The following is a 13,477-nucleotide window of genomic DNA, read 5'->3' on the forward strand; positions in this document are numbered from 1 at the left end:
AAATAGCATGATGCATTTGGATCGCCGTCAGAGCTGATTGGTACATGGAACAGAATCAATAACTCAGCTGCTCACAGCCTGAGCCACATTGACTGAGGTTGGTTGGCAACCTTCAGTCTCGAAAGACTATGGTATATAGGCCTACAGCACCCAGTATTCCCAGGCGGTCTCCCATCCAAGTACTAACCAGGCCTGACCCTGCTTAGCTTCTGAGATCAGATGAGATCGGGCATGTGCAGGGTAACAAATCCAAATGCTTCTACAGTGACAGAAAATAAATACTCCCTCCATATTGAAACCTTAACATGTCAAAGAGAAGGTTCACTATAACTTTTCTCCCTGACATGTTGTTTGTGTGTGTGTGTGTGGGGGGGGGGGGTTTGATATGATGCCTTCAAACATGTGCTCCCTGACCTGTAATCCAAAGTGGTACCATGTAATTTTCCTGCCAGTGTACATCAGCTCTTCATTAGTCAGTATAGTTTATAAGTGAGATAGTACCATAGATATTCTTGGAAGGTTGATTGAAGGTTCTCCTACCACATCACTAGAGTGTGAACTAAACTTTGCTGTGGCTACAGAAGTGAAGGGAGAGTTAGGTAGTATGGCCATTTCTCCTCCATTTTCTAGCGCTTTTGCCCTTAAGCATAAGGTGGAGAATTGGCTAGGTGGGTGATAATTTGGTGAGTGGAGAATTGGCTAGATGGGAGGCAGGGGGGCCTAGAATGCTGTGGTCCATGGGGTCACGAAGAGTCGGACACAACTTAATGACTGAACAACAGCAGCAACAACAACAACCCATGGGAAAGATGTAATGGTCATATTCTCCAGGAAAAGTTGCCATTTTCAGGATTGTTTTGCTCATTGTCACTACTGAACTGAATACCCATTTTTCCTGGTAGTTGTGTGGGCTGGTGACCAGCCAGTGTTTTCTTGCTTCCCACTGTAGAGTCAGTGTTGTCCACTGGACAGAGGATGGGCTTCTCATATGGGAAAACCGATTCCCGCATTTGTGATGGACTTGTATAGGCCCTAGGACAAATCATTTTCTCTTGGGCTCGATTCTTCCATCTTGTTGATCTACTTCACAGAGTTCTTGTGAAAGAGAGTACACAATAAGGCTATAAGCTCTTTGCAAACTGAAATGTGCAGTATAAGGAGAAAATGTAGGTCTTCAGCTTAGCAAATCTGAGACCCGGTTCCAACTCTTTGGTTGCATATGCCTGACTTTTCCACCACTAAAATGGGCGAAAATAACCCGAACACTTTTTCTGAAAGGATTGTTTTGAGTACAGATGGGAAGAAAGAGGTGAACAAATGTTAAGCACTGAACATCGTGCATAAATGATGACAATTCAGTCTGATGATTGTACAGCACCAAAATAAATACCTTGTTTCTTGGACACTTTCTTAGATTGTAACTGCAGTACCCCAATGGTTCAGAGTGGAAATTCTTCCTGTTGATGATGGAACCCCAAGAATTGTTACTAACCTGGGCTTACAGTGGCTGGAGTATATTGATGGCAAGGTAGGCTTTTATATTCCATTTCTTATTTGTTGCATGTATTAGCCGCTCATCAGGAAAGCTCTCCATATAGGCCCCCAGATGTGGCAGCGGAAGATGCGGAACAGAAAGTGGGCAGCCTCACTCTTCATTTCTGAGACCCAGGCTGGAAATACATTATGAACTTAAAACCCACAATGCATTTGGAAATAATAGAGTGCACGCTAGAACAATTGCGTCGTCAGAACCAGACTTGATGCAATGTGAGGGTTCCAGGAGTAGGATTGCCCATTTGTTTGTTTGACATGGTAAATGCAGCTGTGGGCTCCCTGCTCCACAGTGGATGGGAACCATGTTGTTGGGGAAGGAGAGGTTAATCCTTCTTCCTGAACTGTTCTCCTACTGAAAATTGCCTCCCTGCATCAGTACTGCTATATGCCCCAAGATGGGAAATGTCCATTTTCCTGTATAGGACTCCATGATTTGCCTGTCGGGCAAACAGAAGCTTCAAGGTGCAACGTGATTTTAATCAAGAACAGAATGCTGGCAGTTAGCTCCTAAAGCATTCCAGAGAGTAGTCTTACCTCCTCCTCTTTGTTAAGAGGGTGGCTTATGTGGGGTTCCTTATGAGTGGCCTGCCATTCGCTGATAGGGTCCACATTCACTTAGCTTCAATGCTGTTGCACTATGGAGTCCTCCTAGTCCAGTGGTTCCCAAACTTTTAAGCACTGGGACCCACTTTTTAAAATGACACTCCATCGCAATGATTTTCAATCTTTTTCCTCTCATGGCACACTGACAAGTCACTAAAATTGTAAAGGCCGTTGACTGCAGGAGCTTGCAACCCCCAGTGGCCCTACTAACAAATGTCCCTCCCCCAAGCTCTCGTGGCACACCTGCAGACCTCTGTGGGGCACCAGGGTGCCACGGCACAGTGGTTGAAAATGACTGCTCTACCAGGACCCACCTAGGTTTACCAGACTTTTTAAAAAAGGAGATCTAGAAAGATATAATATTTATTTATATTAACCAGAAAAAGACCCTTAGACATTTATCTCCCTATATTGACACATACTTGCAAACTGCAGGAGCTCAGCTCTTTGCAGGGTGATTAGCAGCTACGGTGTCTGAATTTTGAAGAGCCTCAGAGCTTGAGGCCATTAATTATCTGATCTTTCCATCACCCTTTGGGGACCCACCAAAAATCAGGTCGTTACCCACCAGTGGGTCTGGACACCACTGTCCTAAACATTGGTACACATGCAGATGGCTTTGATGCAGAGTTCCTCCGAAGGGGGCCGCACTGGTGCGCGGACCCCTTTCACAACTGAGCAGTGTGGCGGCTCATCGATTGTTAGGCAATGATGTCATCACTAACTTCCAGGATGCCGAGCTCCTCACTGCATGGGGTTTAATGGGGAGATATGTTGCCATTCGGCCACGCACCTTAGCAGGAACAGTAGCACGATGTGTGCAATCTCACATTCTTGCAGTGATGGTCCTTACGTGCCGTGTGACACTAATGCACAAGTGTGCAGGTCTGAGCCTCTGAGGCATGATGTGGATAAACCCGACCATGTGCTATTGACGGAACACAGCAGGGCTGGGGTTGGAGCAGTCTGAGCAAAAGGGGAGTTGTTTTCCCTTCACGCCAGGCAGCATGATGGATGGCCCAGGCCTCTGCTGCCTATTCCGTCTGCAGTCACAACTGAACCAAGCTATTTATCTTCAACTGGAGAGCTAATGTCCCTGACAGCACTGCCTCCTGCTCCATAGCTTCTGATGTCTTACTCTGCTGCTGTTGGCATTCGTGTTCCTAAAGTGGGACTTGGCTCTTGATTAATAGCTGTGATTAATCAAGTCATTCCTCCATCACCAATTAAAAGATATGGAATTGAAGCCAGATTTTCATCCAAAGTTGTGCTGTGTTAAAAGGATAGTGATGGCAAGCATAAAGGCAACCCAGTCAGGTTGTTGACACATACCGATTCAACATGCCAGTCAGGTTCTCCAGACTCAGGCTCAGAAAAACCAACTCAGAAACCCCAACCAAGGGGTTTGCAGACTAGCCTCATTCTCTACTGAAGGTAGTGGAGCAATGAGGTCCATTACTCTGAATATAGAGAGACACGGGTGATTTTTCTGGATGTTGGATCAGCTTGGAAAAGTGATCTGAGATATTAAGGATTCTGGAAGAATTTGGAATAGTGTCTTTATCACAATCTCCTCGTTTGCATTTTGTCTTCTATCCAGCCAAAAAACCTGATCACCAAGAAGGAGTTGCTGACGATGGACCCTGATACGGAAGACAAACAACTGATCTATGAGATAACAGCAGGGCCCAAACACGGCTCTGTGGAGAAGAAGTTGCAACCAGGAATTGCCATCACTACGTTTACACAAGGTAGGAAAGAAAGACTGAGAAAATACATAACTTTTTTATGCCGCATTCCATTTTTGGCACAGTTCTGTCCTTTCTGCAGTAGTAGAGGCGCACGCTTGAAAGTCTCAGGTGATATTAAGATTGTGTGTCTCTCATTAGTATTTTCCACCTTTGTTGCTACATTCTGGTCTATTCATATGCTGGTAGTGCTGCCACAGAGCAGTGCAGTGGGCCCTCGGTGTTTGTGAGGGATCTGTTCCAGGACCTCCCGCAAATACCAAAATCCGCAGATAATTAAATCCATGGGGGAGGCCAGCACAGCGCTGCAGATACAGGTCCAGCCTATTTATACACGGATTTAATAATAATAATAATAATAATAATAATAATAAACTTTATTTATATCCTGCCCTTCTCCCCGAAAGGGACCCAGGGCGGCTTACAACATGTTAAAAACAGATTGAAAACATAATTTAACAGCAAATAAAAATGTATTAAAACACATTAACAGATACCATAAAAACAGTAGTCAGATAAAAAGTCAGATAAAAAGAGCAAAACGCAGCAAATCATAGAGGAATCAGGCCTGTAAAAATACTGAAAGATATAGAAAAGATGTTAAAAAGGCCGAGAACTCAGAAGGCCTGTTTAAACAAAAGGGTCTTCAGGCCTCGTCGAAAAGTCTCAAGAGAGGGAGCCATTCTCAAGTCAAGGGGAAGGGAGTTCCATAACGTTGGTGCCACTACTGAGAAGGCCCTATTTCTTGCCGCCGCCCCACGTACCTCCTTAGGCGGCGGCACTTGTAAAAAGGCCTTCTCTGATGACCTAAGAGGATGAGCCGGATTGTACGGAAGTAGGCGATCTCTAAGATACCCTGGCCCAGAGCGGTATAGGGCTTTAAAGGTCAAAACCAGCACCTTGAATTGGGCCCGGAAACGAATGGGCAGCCAATGCAGCCCCCGGAGAAGCGGGCTAACAGAGTCAAACCGCCTACCTCCAGTGACCACACGGGCCGCCGCATTCTGCACTAATTGCAGTTTTATGCACAGATTTGACTCAACACGAATGGCCCCTGCAAATGAGAAAGAATGTGCTGTTCCCTGGAGAAGGGGAAAAATACATCCCTTTAAAATCAGTTTAAAAAACTGAACAGTCCTTTAACAACAGCCTCCTTAATGGGATAGAGAGAGAGAGAGGGCAGCAGGCTAACAATCCATCAATCCTTCTCTCTCCTTCGGACCCTTCCCTTCCCCCAGCACGTGAAAGAAACATGATCATTTTGCATTGGTGAAGGGAGGGGCTGAGTGAAGTGCTGATGGATTGTCTTCTTAATGACTCTTATCTTAGAGTCAAAAGGTCAGCAAGGCTGTTTTTCAATCACTGGAGCAAAGAAACTTTGTTTTTTAAATTGATTTGCTATAGTTCGTTTTTTTTAATCCATGTGAGTGCTTGGAAACCCACTCGAATAAGTCTCAACCTGTACTTACCTGGGGGCCGCACATGGCCTCCTGGCCTCCTCAGAAGCCTCCTGGACATGACCAGAAGTCACTCCCAGTTTGCACTGGCAACATCCAGTCACATGTGAGAGGTGCTCTGAGGCGTGGGGAGGCCATAGCCTTCCTGTACCTCAGAACACCTCCAGTATGTGACAGGAAATCGCCAGCACAAACCAGAATTGACTTCCGGACTTGTCCAGGAAACCTTCTGAGCAGGGATGTGCTGTGGGTGGGGAGGCAGGTGAGGCACTGCCTCTCCACCAGAATCCTTTGAAAAACACTGCCATCTTATGAGGTGCCCAAGCACTTACAACCCATGCATTCTGCGCCTGTGTTGTGAGAGCTTGGGCACCTCACATGGCAGTGGTGCTTTTCGAAGGCATACGCCTCTGTTTTGCTCCCCCCACCCAGAATGGCTCCAAAGGGGAGGGGAACTTAGTGCTTTGCAACCCCTCTAGCTACTCCACTAAGTATGAACCGTATCCCCTAATATCAGAGATCAGAACCCTGGCTCCGTAAAATGCTTATGACTTATTATTATAGCATGCAAAAAGTTTTGTTTAGTCCCTGGGTTAGTCCCCTGAAGAGTCTCTCCTTCACAGAGGAAGTGAACTTGGGACTGATCCAGTATGTGTTGCATGAGGACAAGACTCAGGAAGCAGAAGACAGTTTTCAGTTCCTGGTGAAGGACAGCAGACCCAGCGTGGTCACGGACAACACCTTTCATATCCAGTGGTCTCTCATCAGCTTTCAGCAGACCAGGTAAGCAAGTCAAGCAGCAGTGGTGTTCCCTCAACGTGGGGAAATGTAGGTTGCATCGCAAAGGATGCTAGCAGCTCTGTGGCACCGACGGGCTGAGCTACTCCTTCTCCTACTCCTGCTCTAAGAATGATGGGCTAACACACAGGCAGACAGCGCAGGCTGGAACACATGCAGACAATGAAGGCTCTTTGTCTGGGTTGCTGTTGCTTTTATAGACTGTTGTTTTAGCTGCTTTGGCTTTTATTTTAATAGAAAAATGGCCTATAAATATTTTAAGTAAATAAACTGGAGAGAGATGGAAGGCCTCTTTGAAGGCAGCCCCCAATCCTAACTAAATTCCTGGGTGGCGATATAGTGGCACCAGTGTGGGCTGCACTGTATCTTGTAGGGGGGATTTTGGCTGCTGGAGGTCTCCTTGGGGTAAGGGGAGATTTATCCACAGCATCCTCAATGTATCAACTTGGACCTGCGCCAAGGATGTCGTAGGTGCAAGTTCAAGTTGATTCAAACGGATCAGGTCCAGGAAGCGTGATAGGACATGGTGCACATTGGTACCACAAATCCCACCCCCTTCTGGGCCGAATATGCTCTCCCTTGCCTCCATTACTGCCCTTCCCCCAGTCCACTTCTTCCCCACCCTTCCCCCACCCCTGAGCCAGACTTACCTGGTCTGGTGGTCCTCGCTGTGGCTCATACCATTTTCTGAGGGTTGGGTTGCTGAAGAGGACCATGAGGGAAATGAAATTCTCTTACAGGACTGGAGGGGCTGAATGCGTACTGTTACTGTGGAGGAATGGGGTTGACTCTACACATTGATTTGAAGTAACTTTGCTACTTCCTACCTGACTTCCTACCAATAATTCCCACTTCAGTGTCACTTCATCACTCATGGTTCGTCAACAATGTATCACACCCTGCGGGATGCAGGATTTAACTAGACTAGTATGACCGGATGTCTGCCAAATTTATTTTTTGTCCTTTTATTAACATTTTTTCTTCTGGAATCAAGTTAAGCCAATTTGATTAAATGGAGTTAGCTGTAATTAAGGCAGGGTATACGTTCCTGACTAAACAAGATGACAGCAGATGGACTGAGGTTAATTAAATTGATACGTACCGCAGTTAAAGGTTTTTGTTGCAAATTCATGTTGAATTGTTTAACCTCGGGAACAATCTGGTGAAATCTCATGGAAGGCCCACTGAAATAAGTGAGACGCAAGTTCGCGATTAGGAATCCTTTCTCACTGGTTCGCGCGTACTTTGTCGTCTCTGGACTGCAATACCTTATAAGTGACCTGACGAAACCTAGTTTTGTCTCTGTCTGTTCCTAGCTACAACGTCAGTGAAAAGTCTGGCTCTGTCAGTGTCACAGTGAAGAGGACTGGTAACCTCAAGCAATATGCAATTGTTCTGTGCCGGACGGAACAGGGAACTGCCACCTCCAGCTCAAGTTCCCAGCCAGGTGGTCAGGACTATGTGGAGTATGCAGGCCAGGTGAGTTTGGGAAATACATTATGATTCACGGGGAGGAGGAAACTTCAGGGCTGAATGTCCTTAACTATGGTAGGCTAAGGGATGGCCGCAATTGGACAGCTGTGGCAACTGACCAGGGAAAGCTTCATGGATTAAGGGTGCAATCCTATACTTGTTTCCCCAGAAGTCCCATTGTCTTCAATGGGGCTTACTCTTAGGCTGAAATACTATGCACATTTTCCTAACAGCCCAGTCCTACTTAACTTCCCACATGGCCTTGAAGACCTGATTGCAAAGGACCTCTATAGACCCATTTCAATGCAGTCCTGCTGTCTCATAAGAACATAAGAACAGCCCCACTGGATCAGGCCATAGGCCCATCTAGTCCAGCTTCCTGTATCTCACAGCGGCCCACCAAATGCCCCAGGGAGCACACCAGATAACAAGAGACCTCATCCTGGTGCCCTCCCCTCCCCTGGTCTCCATCACTACATAGGTCCAGTTTGATGAACGGGAGGACACCAAATCTTGCACCATAATCATAAATGACGATGACGTCTTTGAGAACACTGAGAGCTTCTCTGTGGAGTTGAGCATGCCAGCCTATGCCCTGCTGGGGGGCATCACCGAAGCCAAAGTCTTCATCACTGATGCGGAAGATGAACCCACCCTGCAGTTTGACAAGAAGGTCTACCATATCAGTGAGAGCGCCGGCATCCTCTCCGCCCCCATTGAGAGAAAAGGTTTGTCTAACTAATCTGAGAGAAAACAAGGTCTATAGTTGCCCACTCGTGCAGGAGTACCTGGGAAGAGGCCATAACTCAGTAGTAGAGCTCATGCCTTTCATGTATAAGGTTCCAGGTTCAATCCCTAACATATCAAGGTGGGGTATAACAGACTCCTGTCTAAAACGTTGGAGAACCACTGCCAGCAGTGGTGTAGCTAGGGGGAGTCAGGGGGGTACATTGCCTGAGTACCATGCCTTCAGGGGTTGTCTTAGAGGCCTCCAAAAGGCACTTCCAGGCCTTCTGAGCCCTGGGGAGGCCAGGCACATAGGGCCTTCAGAGGGGAGAGCCCAAAGTGCCTTTCGGAGGCCTCTAAGATACCCCCTCAAGGCGTGGTACCCAGGGACTCAGAAGGGCCTCTAAGATGTTGTATGGGGTGGAGTTATGAAGATGTTAAAAATGTTTTTGCCTGTCTTGCCACAGCTCCTCGCCACTGGGCCTCGTGCCCGCTTAAGGCTGATTAGTTTCCCTTGTTAAACTCACGAGTGCAGCAAGCAAAAGTCAGAGTCAAGTCCCAGTCCTCAGATTCCAAGTAAGTCAGTCCAATCAGTTAGAGTTGCCAGACTGGAGTCCAGAGCCAATAAGCTGAGTCACAGTTCGAGGTCGGTCAGTCAGTCAGTCAGTCAGTCAGTCCCGTCCCGTCCCGTCCCGTCCCGTCGCCCCTCCCCTCCCCTCCCCTCCCCTCCCCTCCCCTCCAACCTACACTCCTTCTACAACCCACACTCTCTAGTTCCTCCAGGTGCTGTTTATATACTTCTAGGTTCACTTTAGCCTCTAGTGGCTGCAGCTGTGCAGCACACCTCCAGCTACCACCTGGGCTTTAACCCTGCATTTACTTACCATAGTCTTTCGAGACTGAGGGTTGCCAACCATTACTTAGAGCAAGGGGCACTGTGGACACTGTAGTCTGTGCAGATAGCATTTAGCCTGACTCTACCTCCACAAAGGCTTTCAGTTAGCTGAACTGGGAAAGACCTTTGGCTGAGCCCACGGAGAGTTTCTGACCCTGAAAGTGGACAGTACTTGGGCAGAGGAACCCACGGTCAGACTCTGTAGAAAGCAGCTCCTCGTACATTTTAGCAGGGAGCGTTTTTCTAGGTGGATTTGCTCAGCCTAACGGCACGAATAAATTTGGTTCATCTCCATTACAGGAGACTCCAGCAGCATCATCTCTGCCGTTTGTTACACGGTCCCTAAAAGTGCGAAAGGCAGCAGTGTGTATGCCCTGGAGTCTGGGTCAGACTTTAAGTCCAGGGGAATGTCCAATGAAAACCGTGTGGTGCTGGGGCCAGGAGTCACCATGACAACCTGTGACGTGACGCTGATTGACGACAGCGAATACGAGGAGGAGGAGGAGTTTGAAATCGTGCTTGCCGATGCGTCGGAGAATGCGCGCATAGGGAACGTGGCTTCGGCCAAGGTTATGATTCGTGGTCCCAACGACGCTTCTACCGTGTCCCTTGCAAATGCCACTTTTACTGTCAGTGAGGATGCAGGTAAAACATCAGAAGCTTTTTGCCTTTGCTCTGTTCTTTGAATATTGTGAGACTGTTCATTTTTATGCATGCTCACAGAGCACACAAAAGGACAGTTATAGCAAAGAAGCATGTCCCACAAGCAACTTTGTGGCTATAACATCTGGTGTCTGCTTAATGAGGAAGAAGGTGTAGCCAGACCCAGCCCTTTGACTTCCTGTGATCTTGCTCTGCTACCCTTAAAAGTGCCTTGCTAGTGACCATTGCTTCTGCAAGGACAACCAGGCAGGTGGCGTAGCTGAAGGGGGTGCAAAGCACTAAGTTTTGCAAGGAGCCTTACCGTGGTGTGCAAGCGGCCCCCCCTTCAGAACCACTCCAGGCCGCGAGAGCAAAACAGAAGCAAATCTCAGAATGGGTTTGAAGGGGAGAGGGAGGGGCCACTTGCATGCCGCAGTAAGGCTCTCTGCAAAGCTTAGTGCTTTGCACCCCCTCTGGTTACGCCACTGCAACCAGGGATTTCTTTGCAGAGGCGCAATCCAGACCGAAAATTGGTACAGCAGAAGGAGGGTTGAATGAGTGCCTTTCTCTCTATGTGCTAGCTTTCTACTTTCAGGGAGGTTTTTATACTTGCAAGATTTCTCCCTCACCCGTAGCCTGAAGTGGTACAGCCCTCCTTATTTCCAAACCCAACCACCTCATTCTGATGCAAGGGTAGGTCAAACCTCAGATCCTGTCTTCTTCCTCTCTTAGCTCAGTGTGAAAACAATGTTGAAATATAAATCATTGTAAGAGAAAATAGTTGTATTTGTTTGTGTCTGGCTTGTATTGATTTTTTAAAAATTTGCCCTGGGCTGGCTATACATAGCTGTATCAGATCTTGTCTGATCTTGGAAGCTAAGCAGGGTCAGGCCTGGTTAGTACTTGGATGGGAGACCACCTGGGAATAGCAGGTGCTGTAGGCTTATACCATGATCTCGGAAGCTAAGCAGGGTCAGGCCTGGTTAGTACTTGGATGGGAGACCGCCTGGGAATACCGGGTGCTGTAGGCTTATACCAGAGTCTTTCGAGACTGAAGGTTGCCAACAAGTATCGTAAACTAAGCTGTTTCAAAAGTTTGCGTTTTTCTCCCAATTCTGCCCAGGCCCAGTGCCATGTCACACTTTGAGGAAGAACTGCCTTCTTGGGCTGAGAAGGAGGTAACCTATGGTTAACCTTAGGTTTTAGGACATTAGACAAATTGTAAACACGATTGTAAACAAAGCCTGCCTTGTTTCTGTTGCAGCACTATTTATCATTGGCATGTTTGCAAACCTTGTTTATCCAATATGGGACATGATAACAACCATAATGGGTTTATTTAGTGAAGAAACAATGGACGTGGCTGGACATTTTGAAAAAAAATGTATTGTGTTTCTCAAGGGATACTCCCACCAGTCATCTTTTCCCTTTTTCCCATGAACGTATTGCTTTTTTACTTTCCTTCTTGCAGGGATCATTGAAATCCCAGTTACTAGGCATGGACCTGACCTCTCAACCCCCACCTCAGTCTGGTGTGCCACTCGGCCATCGGAGCCTCTGTCTGCCACGCCTGGGATTGACTACATCCCCAGTTCCAAGAAAGTGGAGTTCCGTCCTGGCAGAACCGAAGAGGTATTGTGCGGCTGTGTCCGTTTCTTTTGCAGGGTGGCTGGCATCTGGGGCCAAGCCAGACATGCGGTAGCAGAGAGCTGGTAGTCGTGGGGTTGAGAACACCGAGTCAACCAAACCAAGCAGGTTAGAGGTCAAATAAAAGGAAAGTTTATTAAAATGGGATCAGCAAGCAAAAAGAAGTAAAAGATAATTAGAAGGAGGCATATTTAAAAGACTTTGACTAGAGGTTCTCAAAATGTGTGCCACGATGCCCAGGGCACTGTGGCACACCCCCAGGAGTGCTGTGTGGTGCTCTGTGGCACTGTGTGGCCTCTTCTTCCCAGCTTACAGGGCCAACATCACACGAAATCTAACTTGAATAGTGTGAGATTTCACACAATGTTGGCCCTGCAAGCCAGAAAAAAGAGATCACACGGTGCCCCTGTGAGTACAAAAAGCATTTTGGACTGAGAGAGAGAGAGAGGTGCAGGTTTTATAAACTAAGAAGGTTGGCCTTTTATGTCATTTGTCTCTATTAGTACTGCACCTTGACAATCCTGGATGATGCTCAGTACCCAGTGATTGAAGGAGTGGAAACATTTGTCGTCTACTTGAGTTCACCACAAGGAGCTGAGCTGGCCAAACCTTTCCAGGCAACGGTGGCCATTAATGACACCTTCCAGGATGGTAAGAGGATCGGTAAATCTATGCTTAAGTGTAGTGGTTACTTTTTCAGCACTTCTTGCAGGCGACAGGCTGATGATGAAAACATATGCATGACTGCATGTAAACACTACATGTGCAGCTACTCATTGTCAATCTGCACAGCAATTCAAGCATAACTATTGATCCTAATGTCAGGGTTTGCAGGTGGGAGGCAGGCTAGTGATTCTACAGATTCTGGTAGGGTCTGTGCAGGGTAGGGTCTGTACCAGTTCAGTCTGCTCTCAGTGACAAGTTGCGTAAACTCAGGAGCCATATTAAACAGTCTTTGCTTGGTTTAAATCTGTTTTTTGAAACTGGGCTTTCTACAGATGTCATTGTCTGTGTGCATATCTCTCTGAGTCACGCTGCTTCATGGACTGTGTAGTCCTCAGATGCTCTGAATTGCTAATAGTGTTTATGCATATAGACCCGCTGGAATCTGATGGAAGCAATACAGAAATCAACAATTATTTAAACTCAGCCTTAATTCTTGATGGAATTCACCCTGGATTCCATTGGATGAAATTTGGCAGTAACTTTACCCTGTTTCCACATTTGTTTGGATTCTTTCCTCTGTGCCAGACTGGTGAGCTATGATTCAAACTCACATCCTTTGCAGAAAACATTGTATTTAATGGAAGGTATTGAATATTGTCTGTCTGGCATGAGTGGTTTCCATTGCTGTAGATAATTTTATAATTTTCCAGCATATTACAGTTCTGTAGAAGTTATTTAATTTTTATTATCAGAGAGGTAATGTTTAAATTTTTCCCCCTGCAGTACCAAACATGCAGTTTAATAAAGACGTGTACCCTGTGAAGGAGAAGGATGGAATCCTGCACATTCCTATTATCCGTACGGGAGACTTGAGCTATGAGTCCTCTGTCAGGTGTTATACCCAGAGTCAGACAGCGAAAGTCATGGAGGATTTTGGGGAAAGGAGAAACACTGAGGAATCACGGGTCACTTTCCTGAAAGGAGAAAAGGTGAGTCTAGCTGAGAATCTAGCTGAGAAAGAAACAGTGGTCAAAGAGTCAGATTGCAGTCAGGCCTTTTTATCTGCGGGAGATCCATTCCAGGACTCCCCATGGATACAAACAAACCAGAAGTGGCTTTCTGAGGCCTCCAAGAGGCCTTCTGAACTTGGCAGTCTGGCATGCCAGGAAGAAAGATAGGCATGGATCTTTCTCCTTGACAATCTACTTTTCCATGTGCAGGGAATTGTTCAATTTACAGTCTGAAATGGTACAGCCCAGGTGCCATGG

At 46.8% G+C, this 13,477-nt stretch overlaps 1 protein-coding gene and 1 pseudogene across 1 annotated transcript in view; one reads left to right on the top strand and one right to left on the bottom strand.

The window, feature by feature from the left end:
• Window positions 1–13,477, top strand: part of FRAS1 (Fraser extracellular matrix complex subunit 1) — a 279,843-nt gene that overhangs the window by 239,468 nt on the left and 26,898 nt on the right. The window contains exons 51-59 of the mRNA XM_066632279.1: window positions 1,415–1,528; window positions 3,758–3,908; window positions 5,986–6,145; window positions 7,477–7,639; window positions 8,115–8,361; window positions 9,555–9,899; window positions 11,368–11,528; window positions 12,047–12,194; window positions 12,993–13,198. Coding sequence (XP_066488376.1) covers window positions 1,415–1,528; window positions 3,758–3,908; window positions 5,986–6,145; window positions 7,477–7,639; window positions 8,115–8,361; window positions 9,555–9,899; window positions 11,368–11,528; window positions 12,047–12,194; window positions 12,993–13,198 — 1,695 coding nt within the window. The remainder of the gene's footprint in view (window positions 1–1,414; window positions 1,529–3,757; window positions 3,909–5,985; window positions 6,146–7,476; window positions 7,640–8,114; window positions 8,362–9,554; window positions 9,900–11,367; window positions 11,529–12,046; window positions 12,195–12,992; window positions 13,199–13,477) is intronic.
• Window positions 139–257, bottom strand: LOC136656293 (5S ribosomal RNA; annotated as a pseudogene).

Source organism: Tiliqua scincoides, chromosome 6, assembly GCF_035046505.1.
Source record: "Tiliqua scincoides isolate rTilSci1 chromosome 6, rTilSci1.hap2, whole genome shotgun sequence".
Lineage (NCBI taxonomy): Eukaryota > Metazoa > Chordata > Lepidosauria > Squamata > Scincidae > Tiliqua > Tiliqua scincoides.